The sequence below is a fragment of the Branchiostoma lanceolatum genome, chromosome 2 (genome assembly GCF_035083965.1).
Source record: "Branchiostoma lanceolatum isolate klBraLanc5 chromosome 2, klBraLanc5.hap2, whole genome shotgun sequence".
Classification (NCBI taxonomy): Eukaryota; Metazoa; Chordata; class Leptocardii; order Amphioxiformes; family Branchiostomatidae; genus Branchiostoma; species Branchiostoma lanceolatum.
Window position 1 is genome coordinate 26,207,437 of NC_089723.1, and position 18,185 is coordinate 26,225,621.

The following is an 18,185-nucleotide window of genomic DNA, read 5'->3' on the forward strand; positions in this document are numbered from 1 at the left end:
TGGCTCTTGCCGGTGGATCCGTCCATTTCTGTTCATTTCCGGAGGTCGGCGAAATTTCTGAGACTAAAGATAGATAAAAGTACTACAAAAATACTATATAATGATAATGCTTTGCTACTAATTATCGTAAACATATTAAAATATCTCAGAATACTTTCAATTATTAGAAGAATTAAAGTTAAAGAAGACAATAACTGATACTTAACCTCCACCTAGCCATAATAGAGTAGTCCAATGATGCTATGGAATATACCATCTATGTTCAGGGTACGAGTTTATCAATTCTGAAGTGATACACATTTGATAAAGACATTTCTTACTAATGATAACATTTTTATAATGATGAGATACTTAATGTACTTTAGGTTTTTTTTATGTATTATTGGTTGAAATTATCTCAAGTAATTATTGTCTATTCAATTATGGGTAACCTCCTATGGTAAAAGTAGTTTATCCTAAAGAAAGTTGGAAAGATGGCTGCCACCAGTGAGTCTGGTGGGACTGCAAAACCTTCACGAAAGAAGAAATTTTCTGAACTTGGGATCGACGAATGGCTAATAAAACAGTGCGACAGCTTGGGTATCAAAAGCCCTACCTTTGTACAAGAGAACTGTATACCACCGATCCTCACAGGTACGTGATCATATGCTTTTGTTTTCGAGATCATTTTCTAGCACGTTTTTCTAGCAGACGAAAATTATATGCATGGGTCCAAGGAGGTACTGAAGTAGTATATAAATATAATTCTATAAGCCCGACAACTTCAAGCACGTACATTCATACTTATCATTATGATGTACATGAATTGTGTTTAACCCATGCACCTTTGTTAAATTGTATAGACCAAGGATCTTTAAATATTAAACCTCCTTGCAGAGACTGTAACGGGGGTTGCCCGAACTTAGGACGCGCCAAAACTTAGGACGGACTTTTTAGTGATCTTGTTATGAATAAGTACGCCGTGTTTGTGTCCACTGACTATGCTCATAAGGAAGATAAATAAACCAAGTCCATGCACATAATTTTTATTTGCATTCAAAACATAAGTGTACATATTCATTTCTTGTTTTGTCGAGAATAGTATTTTGACAATAATGATGGCAACGCTGAGTAGAGGGTCACTGCGTAGCTAGACGGCCGGACACCTAAATATACGACCTGTGCCAAGCAGATATACAACTATCATACACATAAAAAATATAACTTCATAAAACACAAAAAAATTGGGTCTTTAAGTGTTTCTTGAGAAGAAAACCGACCAAAGAAAACAACGTAAACATCGCTGCCGTCTGGCAACGTTGTTTTCCCGCCATTTTGGGGGGCCGCGATCGTGGCGGACGGCGATTCAACGCACAGCTTTGTAACGCTCCAACATGTGATTGGTACCGTCTATGAAAAGGAAACTGAATACAGAGATGGCGAAGATATTTCCCAATAAGTAGAAGGAGTATTGTTGATGTAAGCGGTGTCGTTTTTTCGTAATGATTTTGTAAGTCGGGTCGCATGCAAGACGTACGCCGGGCCGCGCGCAAAGTGCGTAGTAGCCTATTTCCCGCCAAAACATGAGCTGGGATGCGCTAGATATAGCCCTTCTCACATGACGTTAGAAGTGCACACAGTCAAAATTTTCCGGTCAAAAGAAAGCTAGAATATAGCAGACTTCAAGCCTTATTTACATTTCCCTAACTTCATCACCAACTTCCGAAGAGAGCAAAATTACCAAAGCGTACTAAGTTAGGCACACTATCTGGCGTAGCACTAAATCAGAAGGTACATTCTTGAAAACGTCTCACAGCGTTTGCCGCTTGTAACTCGGAGCGTGAAGGGCCCATGAACATTATGAATACATTTCTTGTCCATGTATGTTCTTTAGATGAATGTGTTCAAAATTCATTCATTAAAACATGACCATTCTCTGGCAACCAACAATGGAGCGCCGTGAGTTAGAGCGCGTAAAAAAAACGTCCTATGTTTGGGCGACTCCCGTTAAACATAACCACCAATTTGACCAAAGAACGTGCAATCTAAGACTTGGAAATTATGATGATGCGAGATTCATTATTTATCATTCCAATAAATCTCACATTGTCATCATCATCGTCCTTCAGTACATTGTGTTTACTTGAGAATGTTGTAGGCAGTATGTTCTGATATCCAGGAATACATTAGAGATAACGTTACATACATTATATCATTAACACATTTAGTTGTTGAGATAAAGAAAAAAATCAAGAAATAGTCCTGCACATTGACAGTTTATTGTTTCATTGTTTTGTCTTCGTTAAAGACAGATGTCATATATAGTTGAAGGGTTGGGTAGTGTGGGTAAAATACGACTAGTAAGTACAACTTACAAGAAGGGGATGACTAAAGTGTTCTGAATCCTAAGTGATGGATGATACCACTTTAGATTGGGGTTTTCCTTCTCCAATTAAATGGGGTGGCACTGATCAGTTCATCCTTTCACAATGTAATTTTTTAGGACGTGACTGTATAGGATGTGCGAAGACAGGCAGTGGGAAGACGGCTGCCTTCGCACTGCCCATCCTACAGAAGCTGAGCGAGGACCCCTATGGGATCTACTGTCTAGTTCTCACACCTACCAGGTCAGGCAGATACTTATTTACAGAGCAAAAATGCAGATACATTTGAACATGATCGAAAGAAGCGCAAAATCAAGTCAAGTCAAGGCCTTTATTTTACTTCGAGTGCTGGTTCGGCCATGATATGGCCGCTTTTCGACAAGGTCGACAAATACAAGAGCGACAAAAAAATTAATGCCATTTCAAGCCTTGCTGATGCCTTGTGTGTTCGTGGCATTATCTCTTTTTTTTCTACCATGTAAGTAAAATAGATAATAGGGTGCTTCAGTTTCTTGCCATGAGAATGTAAGTTGATCTTTTTGCAGAGAGCTGGCCTTCCAGATTGCCGACCAGTTCCGAGTATTGGGGAAACCCATTGGAGTGAGAGATACCGTCATCACAGGGGGCATGGGTAAGTACCAGTCATGTGGATAAGGTGAAGATCTGTAATTAAAAGATGGATGATTTTTAGAGATGATTAACGAACTTATTTACATTATAAAGACATACCATAGTCAGTTGATCAGGGATACTTCAGATGGCAAAAATATAGTGACAAGGTGGTCTTGCGGTTAGGGTTGTTGACTTACAAATCTAGAAGTTCTGGGTTTGAATCCCTAGCAGCTTCCAGTGCCCTTGGGAAAGGCACTTTATACCTATTCCCTCACTTTACTCAGGTGACCTAGCTTCGGTTAGGAACATCCTCTCAGAGGGGACTTAAAGCCTGACGTCCCATGTTTAAGGAGAGCTGTACCACACTTACTAGTAATATATAAAAAAGTGGGGGTCCATCCTGGTGTGAGTGGATCAAACCTTACAGTTTGATCATACCTGTATGCAGCTTATAGTTGTACTTACTAGACAAAAACATGTGTGTTACACCTAAAGGCGGTATATCGGCTATGTGAAACAAACAAACAAACAAACAAAATATGTTCACTCTCATGAAAAGAAAACTTATATGATACATATGTATTTGAAAATCATCTAAATTTTAGCATTTCATATGTGCCTAACAGCCCTTCAAAATTTTCATTTTAAAAGGCTTGAATGTTAAAGTGCAAGTATGTTAGCTCTATGGTTGATTGATTAGTTTTTGATGTTTGATCTTACTTATGCATTATTCTTTATGTCAGGTATGATAGACCAGGGTTTGGAGTTGTCAAAGAAACCTCACATTGTGATAGCCACCCCTGGAAGGATAGCAGACCATCTTCGCAGCTGTGACACCTTCAGTTTGAAAAAGATCAAGTTTTTGGTAAGTGCTCTATTTCTAAATGACTTGTAGATGATTCCAGTGTTGAAGAACCCTCAATGCAAACTGTCAGTGACTTGTTCTGCTTGGATGGTACAAAGTACAATGGTTGAGCTTTGTATTGTTCACTGCTAGTGCATCACCTTTACTTCATCCCTATCTAGGACAATGCTTTTGGGTATTTCTGAATAGTTGTTTTGTTTCTTTCTTTCTAAAGATACATGTAAATGCCCATATAAAGTTTACCATCTTTTTCCTGTGTTAAATGAATCTTTGTGGTAAGAACAACATATTTTTAGCTACAATATTTTAAGAAGTCAGAAAGCTTTCTACACATACAGTCAAACCTGTATTAGCGGTCACCTTTGCATAGCGGCCACCTGCCCATAGTGGTCACTTTTTGTCGGTCCCTTGGATTTTTCCCATTGACATAAGCATTAAGAATTAGGCTATAGCGGCCACCTGTCCAACGCGGTCGCGGCCAGACGATTTTCGGTCCCGCGAGTACAGTAACACTGCCGATAACGGCCAATGTGCGCCGGTGGAAGCCGCATCGCCACCGCACGCCGGGTTCAAAATCTTCATTTTTTAATGCAGTTATCAAGTTTATGTGAACTCAACTTTACGGGATAATAATAAAGAAAACAAGAATGTTTTATCTTCGTTAGATTATCCATGGTTTGACGCGCGCGAAGTCAAGTATTTCTTCACATGGCTAGCGTTTGTACATCGTAGCATATTTGACTATTTCTGTGCATTTGGATTGGACAAAGATTACGGTAGTTTTTGGAAAATACAACCCGCACATGTATCTGATGCGCTAAGTTGGCGAATTATTTCAATGTCGGCCCAATATTTCCGTTTTCCCCGGGAATTCATCCGAAAATGTGCCCAAACACGATTTTCAAAATGGCGGAGCAGCATAAAGGTCATCGGAAGACACCACTGTTGCGGAGATATAGTGTGTTAAATCTATTTTGCTGCAAACTATCACTGACGATAATTACTGAACCAAAAGCTTCAAACTAAATATGGATAACATTACTATCTTGTAAAATTTGGGCTGTTGCAATTTTCTGAAAAGAAAAAAGCTCTCAAAAGAGCGACCTTCCTCTCATTACCCTATTAGCATAATGGTAGAAGCCGATCATGACAAGCAAACAACAACAGATTAGGAAAATTGTCGCCACGATTTTGTGTTTGAAAACGGTCGAAAACGAACAGTAAGTGGCAACTGAGCAACATATATTTTGTTCTATACTAACTAGGGGGCATTTTGCTGCGAAGAACTTTGTTTCATATGATTAAAACTCGTTGGTGACGCGTGTGCCGGCAGCGAAGCAGTCGCGAAGGATCAAGAGTTGAGTATGGCGATGCTGGTCTGTTCAGACATGAAGCTCGAGCAGACCATGGATTTTGGAGTTGGCAGATACAATAATTCTTTTTTTCCAGCCCATAATAGAAGTAAAAGAACAACAATCGAATTTCTAAAATGTGCCTTACCTATGTAATGTTAAATGTGTACTGTACGGTGAATAAATGTATCTCAGTGGGTACTGAAAACATGTGTCACTCGTGGTCAATTAATCAACATTTTCTCCATAGCGGCCACCTGTCCTTAGCGGCCAGTTTTGGCCAGTCCCTTGAGTGACCGCTATAGACAGGTTTGACTGTACTTGAACGTGAGTCTGCAAAATGAAGTCCCAACAAAATTGAAAGAACTTACAGTACCCAATGTTTTATGAGTCATTTGATATTAATGATTTTGATGTTTGTGTATATTTGTGGTACCTGAATCTTGATATATACAGGTACATTTGATGACTGTTGATTACAGGTCATAGATGAGGCAGACAGACTTCTGCAGGACAACTATGGTGAGGACCTACAGGAGATTCTAGCAGCTGTTTCACCCAAGCGGCAGACCCTGCTGTTCAGTGCCACCATCACAGACACACTGCAGCAGCTTCGTACTGTCGCCATGCAGGAGCCTTTCTACTATGAAGCCCCAGCTGAGTAAGTATATATTCCTGGATCAAATATTGTATAATCTGTGCAAATTCTGATGAAGACTGTCATTCCGTTCTTTTGATAAAAAGTTGCAAAAGTGGCCAAAAAAATGTGGGCATTTTCCCATGATTGTTGAGCAGACAGTATAGAGCAAGGAGCAGCAACTCATTGGTGTTCAGAATGCCCCTGTCTGCCTGTAAGGGTACTGCAGCACCTGCTGATGGATTTTTGATGTCGATCTTTTGCAAACAGATCAATTGATGTAGCTTGGTCTCAAATGGATCCTTGGTACCACCTTGCTATGCAAAGTGGAACTGCACCTTTAAATTGTATTGACTACTGTTGTAGGACTCAAAATATATACTGCAAATGCACTTTTGTATACCCAAAATTGTACAAAAAACTAGTGCACCTAGCTATTTGTGTTGGTTATGCACACTGGTAATTTGTGCAAAGAGCATATTTTGGACATTTAAGGGCTAGAGATATAAACATACCTCTGTTGTTTTATCAGTCTCAAATTTTTTTAAGTTAGCTGAACAATTTTAATTCAAACTCTGAAGAGAGGCAATAAGGTTTGTGATGAGGTTTTGCTGACATGCTACTTTATCTTAAGTTGTGCACCCAATTTTTGCGTTTTGGCGCCTTCTCGCCGAAACGCAATGTCTTGGCTCTTACCTTCCTTCGATGCATGCATGCAGGTAGGCAGGATGCTTCGATGGTACTTGGTTCAACACTTTGTCGCACACCAGAAGACCTTATATGGCAATACCTTCCAAAATTCTTGTATAGCCGTTGCCTTATATGGCAAGGGAGCACGAAAAGGCAGGCAGGCTTGATTTGCATGACACATAGGAGGGCGACCGCATGTAACTGCTACAACTGTTCGGAAATATCATTGCATTGTGGTTTCGGACTTTGATATCCTGAAAAATGACCATATTACATCTATACCACAAGATTGCAGAAGAAAAAAAATGATTTCGTCAAGAAAACGACCAAAAATCGACATAAATGATACCATGTAGTGAGGTTAAAGCATTATGTACAGAGGCACTTATTACACACTACACCTTAGCTCAACTGGTAACGTCGTAGTACTTCAGATCCGGAAGATCCGGGATCGTGTCCGTGCATGGATTTTTTTTTTCTTTTTAGATATTGAATATCAAAAATATACATTGATATTATATTAATCTATCAATATCATATTTATGAATATCATTTTTAAATTTTTTTTCATTAATAATTAAAGAAATATTTTATATTTGTTATTTTTAAATATTCATTTAATATATACAAGGCCTTTGTCTTATGAACAGGACTTCATAGATTCCAAACCCGGCATTCAAATTTTTCTGTTCATTGTAATGGAAAATACCGTGCAGCGGCTCCTATGCGCGGTAAGATGATTCTTGCAAAACACTCGCCACTAAACTTCTATCCCCGATGTAAACAGAGGCTCTTGTTGTTGTTTGCAAAACAGCGATCCTTTGTTACAGTAGCAAATGCTCCATTGTTCAGTATCGACTTCATTCAGACAACACGGACGTGGAAAGTGACGCCGCTCGGCACAAAAATATGGGAATTTTCATGAATTTTAGCAAAATTATCCAGGAAAATAAGGAAGAAATGTTGTAATAAATGCGGAAACCAGAATAATAGGGATGAGGTAGCTGTTGATTTGTTTGACATTTGGTAGTCATTTTAGATAGAACCTTAGCTGTTATGAACTTCTATTTCACTTAATTACCATAGTGCTGATGATTCAATGGTGCTTTTTCAAATTTTATGTTTTATTGCGTGCCATGTACATAATAACATTGATAGCTTTCATAATGAGCCTATTGTACATTTTAGAAATAAGTACAAGTTGTAGGCCAAGACCAGCTTTTTCAAAAGCACTTAAGTTAAGTGACGTAACTTCAAAATTGCTTTCCCCAATCTGCCTTTCTCTATTAAAACAGTACTCCTTTCCCAAAATGACAATTTTTCTTATAGACTCAACAGCCCTTGAGTGACTTTCTCTGGCAGATTTTACTTCAAGAAAAGGGAAAAGACAATTCACACTCATAAACGTAGCCAAAACGCCAGCTTTTTTGAAAAGCACTTGTTTTTCTGTGCACCTGAATTAGATAAGGCCATGCTGATTTGATTATATGGATGACATCCACCAGGGACCCCAAAACTGATGCGAGCGTGCAAAAAAAAAGGTGCTTTCATTATGAAATCTACCTGGTCAGGAAGGATAAAACTAAACACACCGAGTATATCGAATGATAGATTCTTCATTTTTGTTCTTTCACATCTTCTTCTTTGACTTTGTTACTGACTTTGGCATTCAGATTATTCTTCAACATTACCATAGTATCCGTTTTCCTAAATATATTTTTGCAATTTACAGCACATATTTTCTCATTTTGCAGTTTACAGTATGGCAGAAAACTTTTTTTTGTGGAAACGGACGAAAATTGATGCACGCGTGGATGTCATCAATTCCCCTTAATAAATTTTTGGGCCCTGTAGCAGCTAAATTGATGGGATAATCGTGTGCAAAGAAGATAGTCATCAGTCTGAGTTGTGCGCTGGGAGTATAATGGACCTGACATCATCTCTTGCATACTCCAGCTATCAGCAAATAGGCAATCTTGTCCATTACATGTGTGTAGGAAATGGATTACGAGACCTTATATATGTGGGAAAGATAGGACCTGACCAGACCAAGGGCATCAGATTGTAGAAATGTTCAGTAAGATGTCTCTGTATCCACTAGAGCAATACAGGGTAACATATACATGTAACAGTCAAGATTCCGTACTGCTTGACAGATGCTGGTGTTTGTGTATCTTTAAATTCATCAGGTTTATCAATTTTCCTGTTCAAAAAATCATTTTGTCATTCCAAGGACAATGTTTCGCAAAGAACAGTCGACAAGTAGTACACTGTCACTGACAGATGGTACATGCTTATTAGAAAACGTGAACCGTAGCAAACCCGGATTGCACTACTAGCCATGACTGCTAGCTACTTGAAAGAAACACAACGCTTCACCTAAATTTAGGATGACAAAAGAACTAAACAACTCAACTTTTTATATGGACAGAGATGATCATCATTGTCTGATGATGACTATGCCTATGTAATACATTATGCTATCATAACAATAACTTTCCCCCTCGATTCTGTTTGTCACACCAACTGTTTCTGCATACATTGACATAATGTTGCAATAGTTTTTTCAATATTGCTCACACCACTGTGGCTAAACTCTCGATAGGACAATGTCTCGTTCGAAAAGTTTTCCACGTCTTTGACTGAACATGGAATCCAAGTTCGGTCCATATTCGTGGAGCGGCGGACCTCAGGCATTTGGAGGGAGTGTGAGCAGTAAACGTGACTGCCGATAAAGAAAGATTTATAAATCAACAAAGACGGGCTAAAAGGCAACTGCAAATGGCCAGGTGAGATCACCTGTCAGAACTGATCAACACACACAGAATATTGTATGTCGATGGATGTGGGTACAGAGTTTTACATGACTGTTACCACGGAGTGTTGCCAACTGTACGCACGGAATTACAAGTGCGATTTTCCGAGTGGGCAGTGTGAGGGAGATAACGTATTTCAGGGGATGTGACCCTTGAAGTGATATGACAAGAACAATCATGTCAAATTAGGGGGAATATTAACCCATACACAACTGCGGGCAGATGTCGCCGACAGCGTGCAAAATGGAGCGCATCGTACATGGCAATCGAAAGGTCGCGGAGGTTATAGGTCGCGCCCCGGGCCATCGGTTCATTGATTGGGGGATGAATGAAGTGCCAAAATGGGCCATTAACTGAGGTGTGGAGGCCAACTTGGCAGTCCATCAAAATTGCTGTGGGGATGCGAGGCGCTGGGGTGTGTCGATAATGATAGAGTGGGTAGCTGGGGAGGGATCACCGTACTTGCCCCGCATGCTTGAGCAGGGCACAGAGGGCAACTGGCGGGGGATTGCCCCTTCCCACCCCAATAAATTTTAATAGTCTCTCAGATTGATCCCATCTCTAATTGATATATAGAGCGTACCTGGTCGGGAGGATATTGAGGAAGACCGTTATATGGCCCGCTCCTCTCGTACATCTTCCCCGGTTCGCGGGATCCGCTATCCTTCTGATCACACCACATTATTGGCCTGATTGATTTATTCCCGGCCGCTGTTTGACCTTGGGTCTCCAGTTCAATTGCCTAGACCAATCAATGAGCAATTTCTGAGGCCCGCGCCAAGTTGGGCTAATCTGCACTTTATATTCTCATTGCAAGCTGATCAGATGATTTGTGAAAATGATGAATCGACACTTCTCGCTCCAGCACTTCTTCGATCTGTCAGAGGGCTGTGCAGGAATCACCTGGCATGGTAGATAATGTAGGGTCGTTTCTCTTTGGGTTTTGGCCTCTCTTTCTTCCCTTTCTTTGTTATAAATCGCGGAATTGATTTATAAATAACTCGATCAATCTGTACAAGCCGGGTTGTGACCTTGCTTTGGTTGACTGCTGATAGTGGTTGATAGCCTGGCACCCTTGTGAGGCTCGTGTTATCACAAGGGGACTATATATGCATATGGAATCTTCGTGACACTTTTACTGCAAGCAAATATTTCACCGCGATATCTAGCAGAAGATTTATTCTTCTATCAATCACAGCACATTGCCTTTGAGTCAAAATGTGTAGTTTGTTGTATGAAATGTATATCATAACAAACCCAACCCTAAATGAGTTGTTAAAATCTTATGTGCAACAGTCATGTACTTTTGTTGCACTGATGCCAAGTGGCTTTTCTACCACATGTAAACCAGTGCAGTAATGGAGCTCCAAAGTCTTTAAGATAGTATTAGAATATGACTTTTGCCACTGTGCAAGAATGAAACATAACACACATTATATATCTATAATTCATAGAACCCAGTATATCCTTTTTTTCTATCAATGATATGAGTGAGTTTGAATTAAGTATCTAGAATAAGTTACGATGAGCCTTTTTCAAGTTTTTGCTCTTCTTCCTCTGAGTCTGTTTGACTAGTATATGTGTATGCTAAAAGTGCATCACTACCAGTCCAGCATCCTCCTCATTTGATAACATTAGCACTACACAACAGTGATGTCATTAATATGAATGGTTTGATGGGAAAAGTGTCTTGGAAGTTTCTCTTGCACTGTGGTACTGCAGTGCCATCTAGCAAGTTTCCACAGAAAGACAGGTCATAGTGATGAAGGAGTTGAAGCAATAACCTCCTTGGTTGAAGCAAGGAGGTTTAATCAAGTGGCAGTACTGCTCGTTTCACCTGTGTCTAGGCCTCATTTCTTGGCCTTGAGGTTGCCATGGCACAGTGTTCTCGCCAGCCTGAAATATACCCGTCATTTCAATTTTGCTTGAGGGAAGAACATATCGAGCGCCGAAGGCGCGAGGCGTCGTGCCGGAGGCGCGACCATTCTAGGGGGGTCCGGAGGTATTCTCCCCCAGAAAATTTTGGAATCTAGACCCTCTGAAACGCTATTTCCTGCATTTTGAGGGGCAAATTTCCTGGTAGAATAAGCTTAGTTTAATGATGTGAAAAATTACGGGTTTCAGGCTTGATTTTGGGGGGAGGCGTGCCGTCATTGCGGTAAGATCGAATGTTCACACACAAGCTACACTTCTATGTTGTATACAATCCGCATATAAAATAAAGTTTAGCACAACAAAACTTTATTACGTATCTACGTCTTACAAAAAATACACACAAAATAAATCGACAAAAATAAAACACAATTTTTCAACACTTGTCCCGTATGCTCCCTGTAATTATTGAACATAAAGAGGAATTTGACACCCTACTTTGAGAAAGAACGCCATAATTTCGGCCTAAAGACGTTCACTTTTTTTCTCCCATGTTTTCCACGGTTAATTTCTCCGGTAACTGCACTGAATGTGTTCAAAAGTTCTCAATTCAAGTCTTCCAACAGCCGCAGTTTGTCGTGCGATCTTTGCGATCCCCGCCATTCCCCTAACATCTCGCAGATTTACGCTTAGCTGAAACCTCGCGAGTAGCGAGACTCGCATGTCATTAGTCGTTTTTTCTTGACGCAAAGGATACGTGCGCTGTGATTGGCGAATTAAATATCTGATCCTGTTTACCATTTCTTGCGGGAAGAAAGTGCATGTAACTCAGCCGCCGCTGCTTGAAACTTTAATGATGTTTACACAGACTATAGAAAGCCTGATAGCTATAGGAATATTTCTGAATTTTAAGGCCTCTTTGATGCTGACAATAACTGACGGTGAACGGAGAGGGACAAAACAGAAATAAAAGTCAGCCCGATGCGACCGGCCAAAACTGTAGTGGGGAGGGGCGGCGCATGACGCCGAGTTTTCGGCAGCCACCAAATATTACTAGCAACCACCACGGCGCTCTCTGTATGTTGCTGGGGTTGTCGCCGGCGGACGTTAGAAATGATGTAGATCGCCCTCGTCGCGAACTTTCGCTGATCCTCTAGGGTTTTTGCAAAATTCTAAGCTCTGTCTAAATATCTTTACACACCGATTTTTGTCCATTAAAAATGACGGGTTGGGCAAAAATTTTGTCCGTCATGAGCGACAAAAACCTGTCAAATGACGGGAGGACGGGCGCTGGCGAGAACACTGCCATGGCATCTTCCTATCTCTATCAATGGCACCATTGTGAACAACTTAGCGCCAGGTAGCTTTGTTCTCAGCCTGTGTGTCCCAGATGTCAATGAAAATACTGTTGTTCATAGCACATTCTGTATGCATTTCCACTTCCAGAGTGGCCACTGTGGAGACACTGACCCAGCACTACATCCTGATGCCGCCCTATGTGAAGGACGGCTACCTGGTCCACATCATCCAGAAACTGCAGGAGGAACATGAGGGTTCTTCTGTCATTGTCTTCACCAACACCTGCAAGTATGTCTGAAGCAACACAGATGTAACTTTAGCCTGTATGATATATACATGTATATGTCAGAGAAGAGGATTGATGATTCTAACGGTAGAGATCCCAATCAGACTCTGTAAATTTAAAGAAATAATTCGCTTAAACGACAGAACTTTTCAACTTTTGATTCATGTCACTTAAGATCAATGGATTGACTTGAAACTTAGGATTCATAAATGAGAGACCACCCTAAACCCATTCCAATCATATACGTTGGAATAGACATTTGATTTAGTCAAGGATACCCTACCAAATGTCTCTTGAACTGCAGGAACCCAAAAGATCCCCATTACAGCTCACCTTTACAGACACTTTTTAACACCGTGCAATGGCTTGATACAGCTACAGATTTTGATTAGCAATCCCAATGTGGTTTGAATGGCTGTGATTCTGTACATTTGTCATTGTGTTTTAGGAGTGCCTGGTATTGAATTCTCCCTTTTTTTTCGTCAGGAATTGTGAACTGGTAGCCATGATGCTGACCAAGTTGAAGTTCTCCTGTGTTGCCATCCACTCCAAAATGTCACAGGTACCCTTCTCTGTCATGTTGTTCCTCTGATATCTACTTTGGACCTTGATTACAAACTACACACTGTACAATGTATGGGAGGATGAGCCTTGTCAGTGCTCCACATCTATCTTTATCTATATCTTTAAAAGGGAAAAATGATGATGAATGCAGAGTATTGTCCAGTATCAGGGTGAAGTGGCAGAAGTTAGGGTGGCAGAAGTTGGCAGAAGTTACGATGATTACCGAGTAGTTTTGAGGCTACCGGGAATCAGATGTGACGTCATCCTATCTTCTGCCACTAGCCAGGGTAGGGTGGCAGGTGGCAGAAGTTGGCAGAAGTTAGGTGACGTCATCCTAACTTCTGCCACTAGCCAGAGCAAGGTGGCAGGTGGCAGAAGTTAGGTGATGTCATCCTAGCTTCTGCCACTAGCCTGGGAAGGGTGGCAGGTGGCAGAAGTTGGCAGAAGTTAGGGGACGTCATCCTAACTTCTGCCACTAGCCAGGGTAGGGTGGCAGGTGGCAGAAGTTGGCAGAAGTTAGGGGACGTCATCCTAACTTCTGCCACTAGCCAGGGTAGGGTGGCAGGTGGCAGAAGTTGGCAGAAGTTAGGGGACGTCATCCTTACTTCTGCCACTAGCCAGGGTAGGGTGGCAGGTGGTAGAAGTTGGCAGAAGTTAGGTGACGTCACTCCTAACTTCTACAACGTCGGATTTCTAACGTCTGCCAACTTCTGCCACCCCTGGTCGCTGGCAGAAGTTAGATGACGTCACTCCTAACTTCTACAACGTCGGATTTCTAACTTCTGCCAACTTCTGCCACTCCCGGCCACTGGCAGAAGTTAGGATGACGTCACTCCTAACTTCTACAACGTCGGATTTCTAACTTCTGCTAACTTCTGCCAACTTCTGCCACCCCCGGCCGCTGGCAGAAGTTAGGATGACGTCACTCCTAACTTCGGACAACATCGGATTTCTTCCGATGGCTGACGAAAAATCCCGAAGTTGTATATGACGTAAGCCGATTTCAACTTCTGCCACTTCACCCTGATAGTGATACTGGACATGCATGAAACTGCACCACTTAAATTTGTACCATGTAGATAAATGAAGATGTCGCATGATATATGACAAAGATTTAAGTGGTACCATGTAGTCTTTGTCATATATCATGCGACATCTTCATTTATCTAAAGAGTAGTGGACTTGGCATACCTTGCTTTTTCTACACCAAGGCCATTTTGTACCTTGGCAATCTTTAAAGGAGCAAATAGTTATATCAAAGCTTGAAAAAGGTTATAAACTTCAACTGTGATTGACTTTAGTCTCTATTGTTTTTATCCTCCAGAGAGCGCGCCTCGCCTCCTTAGCTAAGTTCAAGTCCAACGTTGTGAAGATTCTCATTGGAACAGATGTGGCTAGTAGGTAAGTGGGCTGACTTTCAGCAATTGATAACACAGTAATCAATGGAATGAAGTTTTACACAGAAAGTCTTGATTAAACTTGAGGAAAATGTGACATACCATCTCTAATAGAAAGGAGACCAACATAAATTTTTTTGATTAATTCTGGGGGTTTTTTAAGCTTCATTTGTGGTGGTATATTTTGTACTTAACCTAGTAAATGATATATGATACTATTTTGCTGAGAAATGGGCAGAAAAATGATGTTGGGCCTAATTGTGATACTGTAGTTTAGCAAAATGAAAAAGTGTCTTGCAGTTGTTTCCATTTTTTAAAGAATGTTCTTAAGTTTAAACAGCTGTTATTTTTCACATCCAACATTATGCTCCCCTATTTTAAGCTTCCACAATTTGACTATTCCTTCCATTGATTGTTGTACACAGGGGCCTGGACATTCCCATGGTACAACTGATATTGAACCTGGACATTCCTGAGTCTCCCAAGACCTACATACACAGGGTCGGCAGGACTGCACGGGCAGGTAACCAACATCTTCATTGTGGGCTGAACAATGAATGGAACTGCCTCACTGTATCTGAATTATGAATGTTACAAAATTTCTGATATATTTGCGTTGAAAATTGAAATAATATCCCACTAGTTGTGTCTTCGGACTGAAAGGAAGGTGCAGTATGTGGAAAGGAAAGAATATTGATCGAAAACCGCCACTCTCGTTTGTATTTCTTTGTTACAAGGAAATGTTTCAAGTCATCAGCATGTTCATGCTTTAAGCAGAACCAAGGAGGTTTAAATAGGAATGTCCTTGGCAGAACACAGGATACAGAACTACTAGTTTAAACTTCAAGTAGTTCAGCTGTTATTTACAACCGACTACCCAACCAAGAAGACAGAAGTATTGCTTTATATGTTGTCTGATGTTTTGTGTGTGTGTTATCTGTTTTTCCCCAGGTCGTGGAGGGATGGCCATCACGTTTGTGACCCAGTTTGACATAAGACTGGTCCATGCTATAGAGGAGAGAATAAGTGAGTGTTTGAAGTTTGAACAATGCCATGTACAAGATACATTGTACCAGTATTGTATTGTTGGTTGTTTGACTCAGCCATCTTTATGTATCATAGACTGTGGCTTGTGGAACAGCTGTTTATAGATGTTTATAAGCTACACATGTAATTTAAACAGCTGACAAAACATAGTCCTACATCCTTTTAAAACAGTTAGTACTGTAAGGAAGCATTCTGATATGTGTTATTCTATACCAACAAACTAATCAGGCAACTTGTGCATATTTTGCCATATTTCATGCTATTGTATGTATTGTATTGATTCCTTTGCAGCTGTGAGATAATGAAGGGTGTGGCTGAAACAATATTCAATTTGCATAACAGAGAACGTTCACTGATAGGTTTTGTTTCTGCAACTTCTTTCCAGACACAAAGCTAACAGAGTACAAAGTCAGTGACAAAGAGGTGACAAGAATTCTCAGTGAAGTCAATGTGACAAAGAGAGCATGTGAAGTGGTAAGCTTTGTTCTTTTCAAAATCTCATTTCTTTAAATTGTTGCATAAACAGTAACCTTGTACAATCAAGGGATGCCATGTGTAGATCTTTTCAAGAGAGATATAGAATTATGTAGGGTATTGAACAATACAATTCTGACATTTTGGTCTGACGTTGTTTTATTATCTGTTTGTTTTACTCTACTCAGAGTCTTGACGAGCAAGATTTTGATGAGAAGAAGGAAATCTACAAAAGGAAGGAGCTTATCTTGGAAGGAAAGGTAAATATACATTGTACAAGATGTTTTGTCTTTTGTTCTTTTCTTCTTCATAGATCTACCCAGAACAGTATTCCATCTTGTTATGTAGCCATATATCTTCATAACATGCTAGTAGATAAAGTGTTGTCTATTATGTATAAACCAAACCTACTTCCAGGATAATCTACTGTAAATTCTTTTATTTTTGCCTATTTGGGGAATTTCATGATAAAAGGGGACTTTTCATTGGGTTTAATGTTCACGTTTGAAACAGTTCTGTAGTAATACATTGGAAATGCAAATTCATGGTGAAGAGGTTGCAGAAAAAAAGCAAAAATAAAACCACTGCACACATTACAAGATTTACTCTATCATGAAGCCTGTTTTTGTCACATCTGCAGGATCCAGACAGATATGAAGAAGAGCAGCGGAGAGCCAAAAAGAAGAGGAGAAAAATGGTCAAAGCCAAAATCAAAGCAAGAAGAACAAAATCAGCAGCAAATACTAGCAAAGAATAGTCTTATACTATGTCTCCTGTTGAAAACCTACTCTAAGTACCGGAATCACTGACTGCTTTTTCACAGTTTTTCAAATTTGTGATGGAATGTATTAATAGGGCATTGCTGCAAAACTTTGTATATGTTTATATTGAATTGTCATTTTCTCTCAAGAAATATATTCATCACTTTTTGAAATAATACTGTGAATGTATGAGTCGAGATATCCTACTGAGTTCTTGTGCCTTTGCATAAGTCATTGAACTAATTGTTCACACTCTTGTTTTACCTCATGTCATACTTTTAATAAAGCAAGTCAGTAGGACAAAAAACAAACAAATGGTATTTCATATCAAATGTTTGTTACTTTACATCCACATATATCCACTTCCAATCAACTTCTCTGATATGTATTTGTATTACTCAAATAAAGATCACTTCCAATTAACTACTCTGATTTGTAGTTGTATCAAGGAGGTTAAATTATAACCTCCTTGGTTGTATTTACTCTGATGAACAACAACTTGCCAGGAGCTAAAGTCTGCCATAAGAAATTAAGATTTTAGAAATTAGATCTCTGTGCTTACAAGGAGAACCAAACAATATGCCCATGATATGAATCCCATTCATTTTTGTTTATTGTATAGAATTTTGTGGTTGAAGCACTATTTAAGTATTTGATGAGCACAAGGGTTTTCAAGATTGGCTTATCCTGAGGCCACACCAATTTTTTTTTGTTGCTTCTTGGAATAGCCTCTCCTGTTTTTCCCATTAAAAAAAAATTATTCCCATTCACAAATTTTTACTCACTCACAATCTTACAGTTGTAAAACTCAATAGCCACCAAAATAGATTATAAAGGCCTGCACATACCTACAAAGTGTGGTCACATTTTATCATAAGTTATAATTTTTCCTTTATTAAAACTATTTATCTATATCGATCCATATCTTACATAGAAACAGGTAATTTTGTTACTGTAATTATAGTACTAGATCAAAGAAAAGGGTTCATTGCATAAAATGAGCCATACAAAGCGGTTGAAACTTGAATAATTTGTATTATGTAAACTGTTATCTTCACCCCAGACTAAATATTCTTTTTTTTGCACTGTCGCTCAAATTTTTTTCTGAAAAAATCCGAGAATAATATTAACAAATGAAATTGGTGTGGCC

The 18,185-nt window shown here is 39.8% G+C and overlaps 1 protein-coding gene across 1 annotated transcript; it reads left to right on the top strand.

Moving 5' to 3' along the window:
- Positions 1-438: 438 nt before the first annotated feature.
- LOC136428232 (probable ATP-dependent RNA helicase DDX49) lies at positions 439-17,458 on the top strand. Its single transcript, XM_066417577.1, has 13 exons — positions 439-633; positions 2,483-2,606; positions 2,909-2,994; positions 3,719-3,840; positions 5,675-5,853; positions 12,654-12,794; positions 13,279-13,354; positions 14,681-14,757; positions 15,179-15,276; positions 15,705-15,779; positions 16,186-16,274; positions 16,463-16,534; positions 16,915-17,458. Exons 1-13 carry the CDS (start codon positions 474-476, stop codon positions 17,029-17,031), a joined length of 1,416 nt encoding a protein of 471 aa, XP_066273674.1. The 5' UTR covers positions 439-473; the 3' UTR covers positions 17,032-17,458.
- Positions 17,459-18,185: the final 727 nt, after the last annotated feature.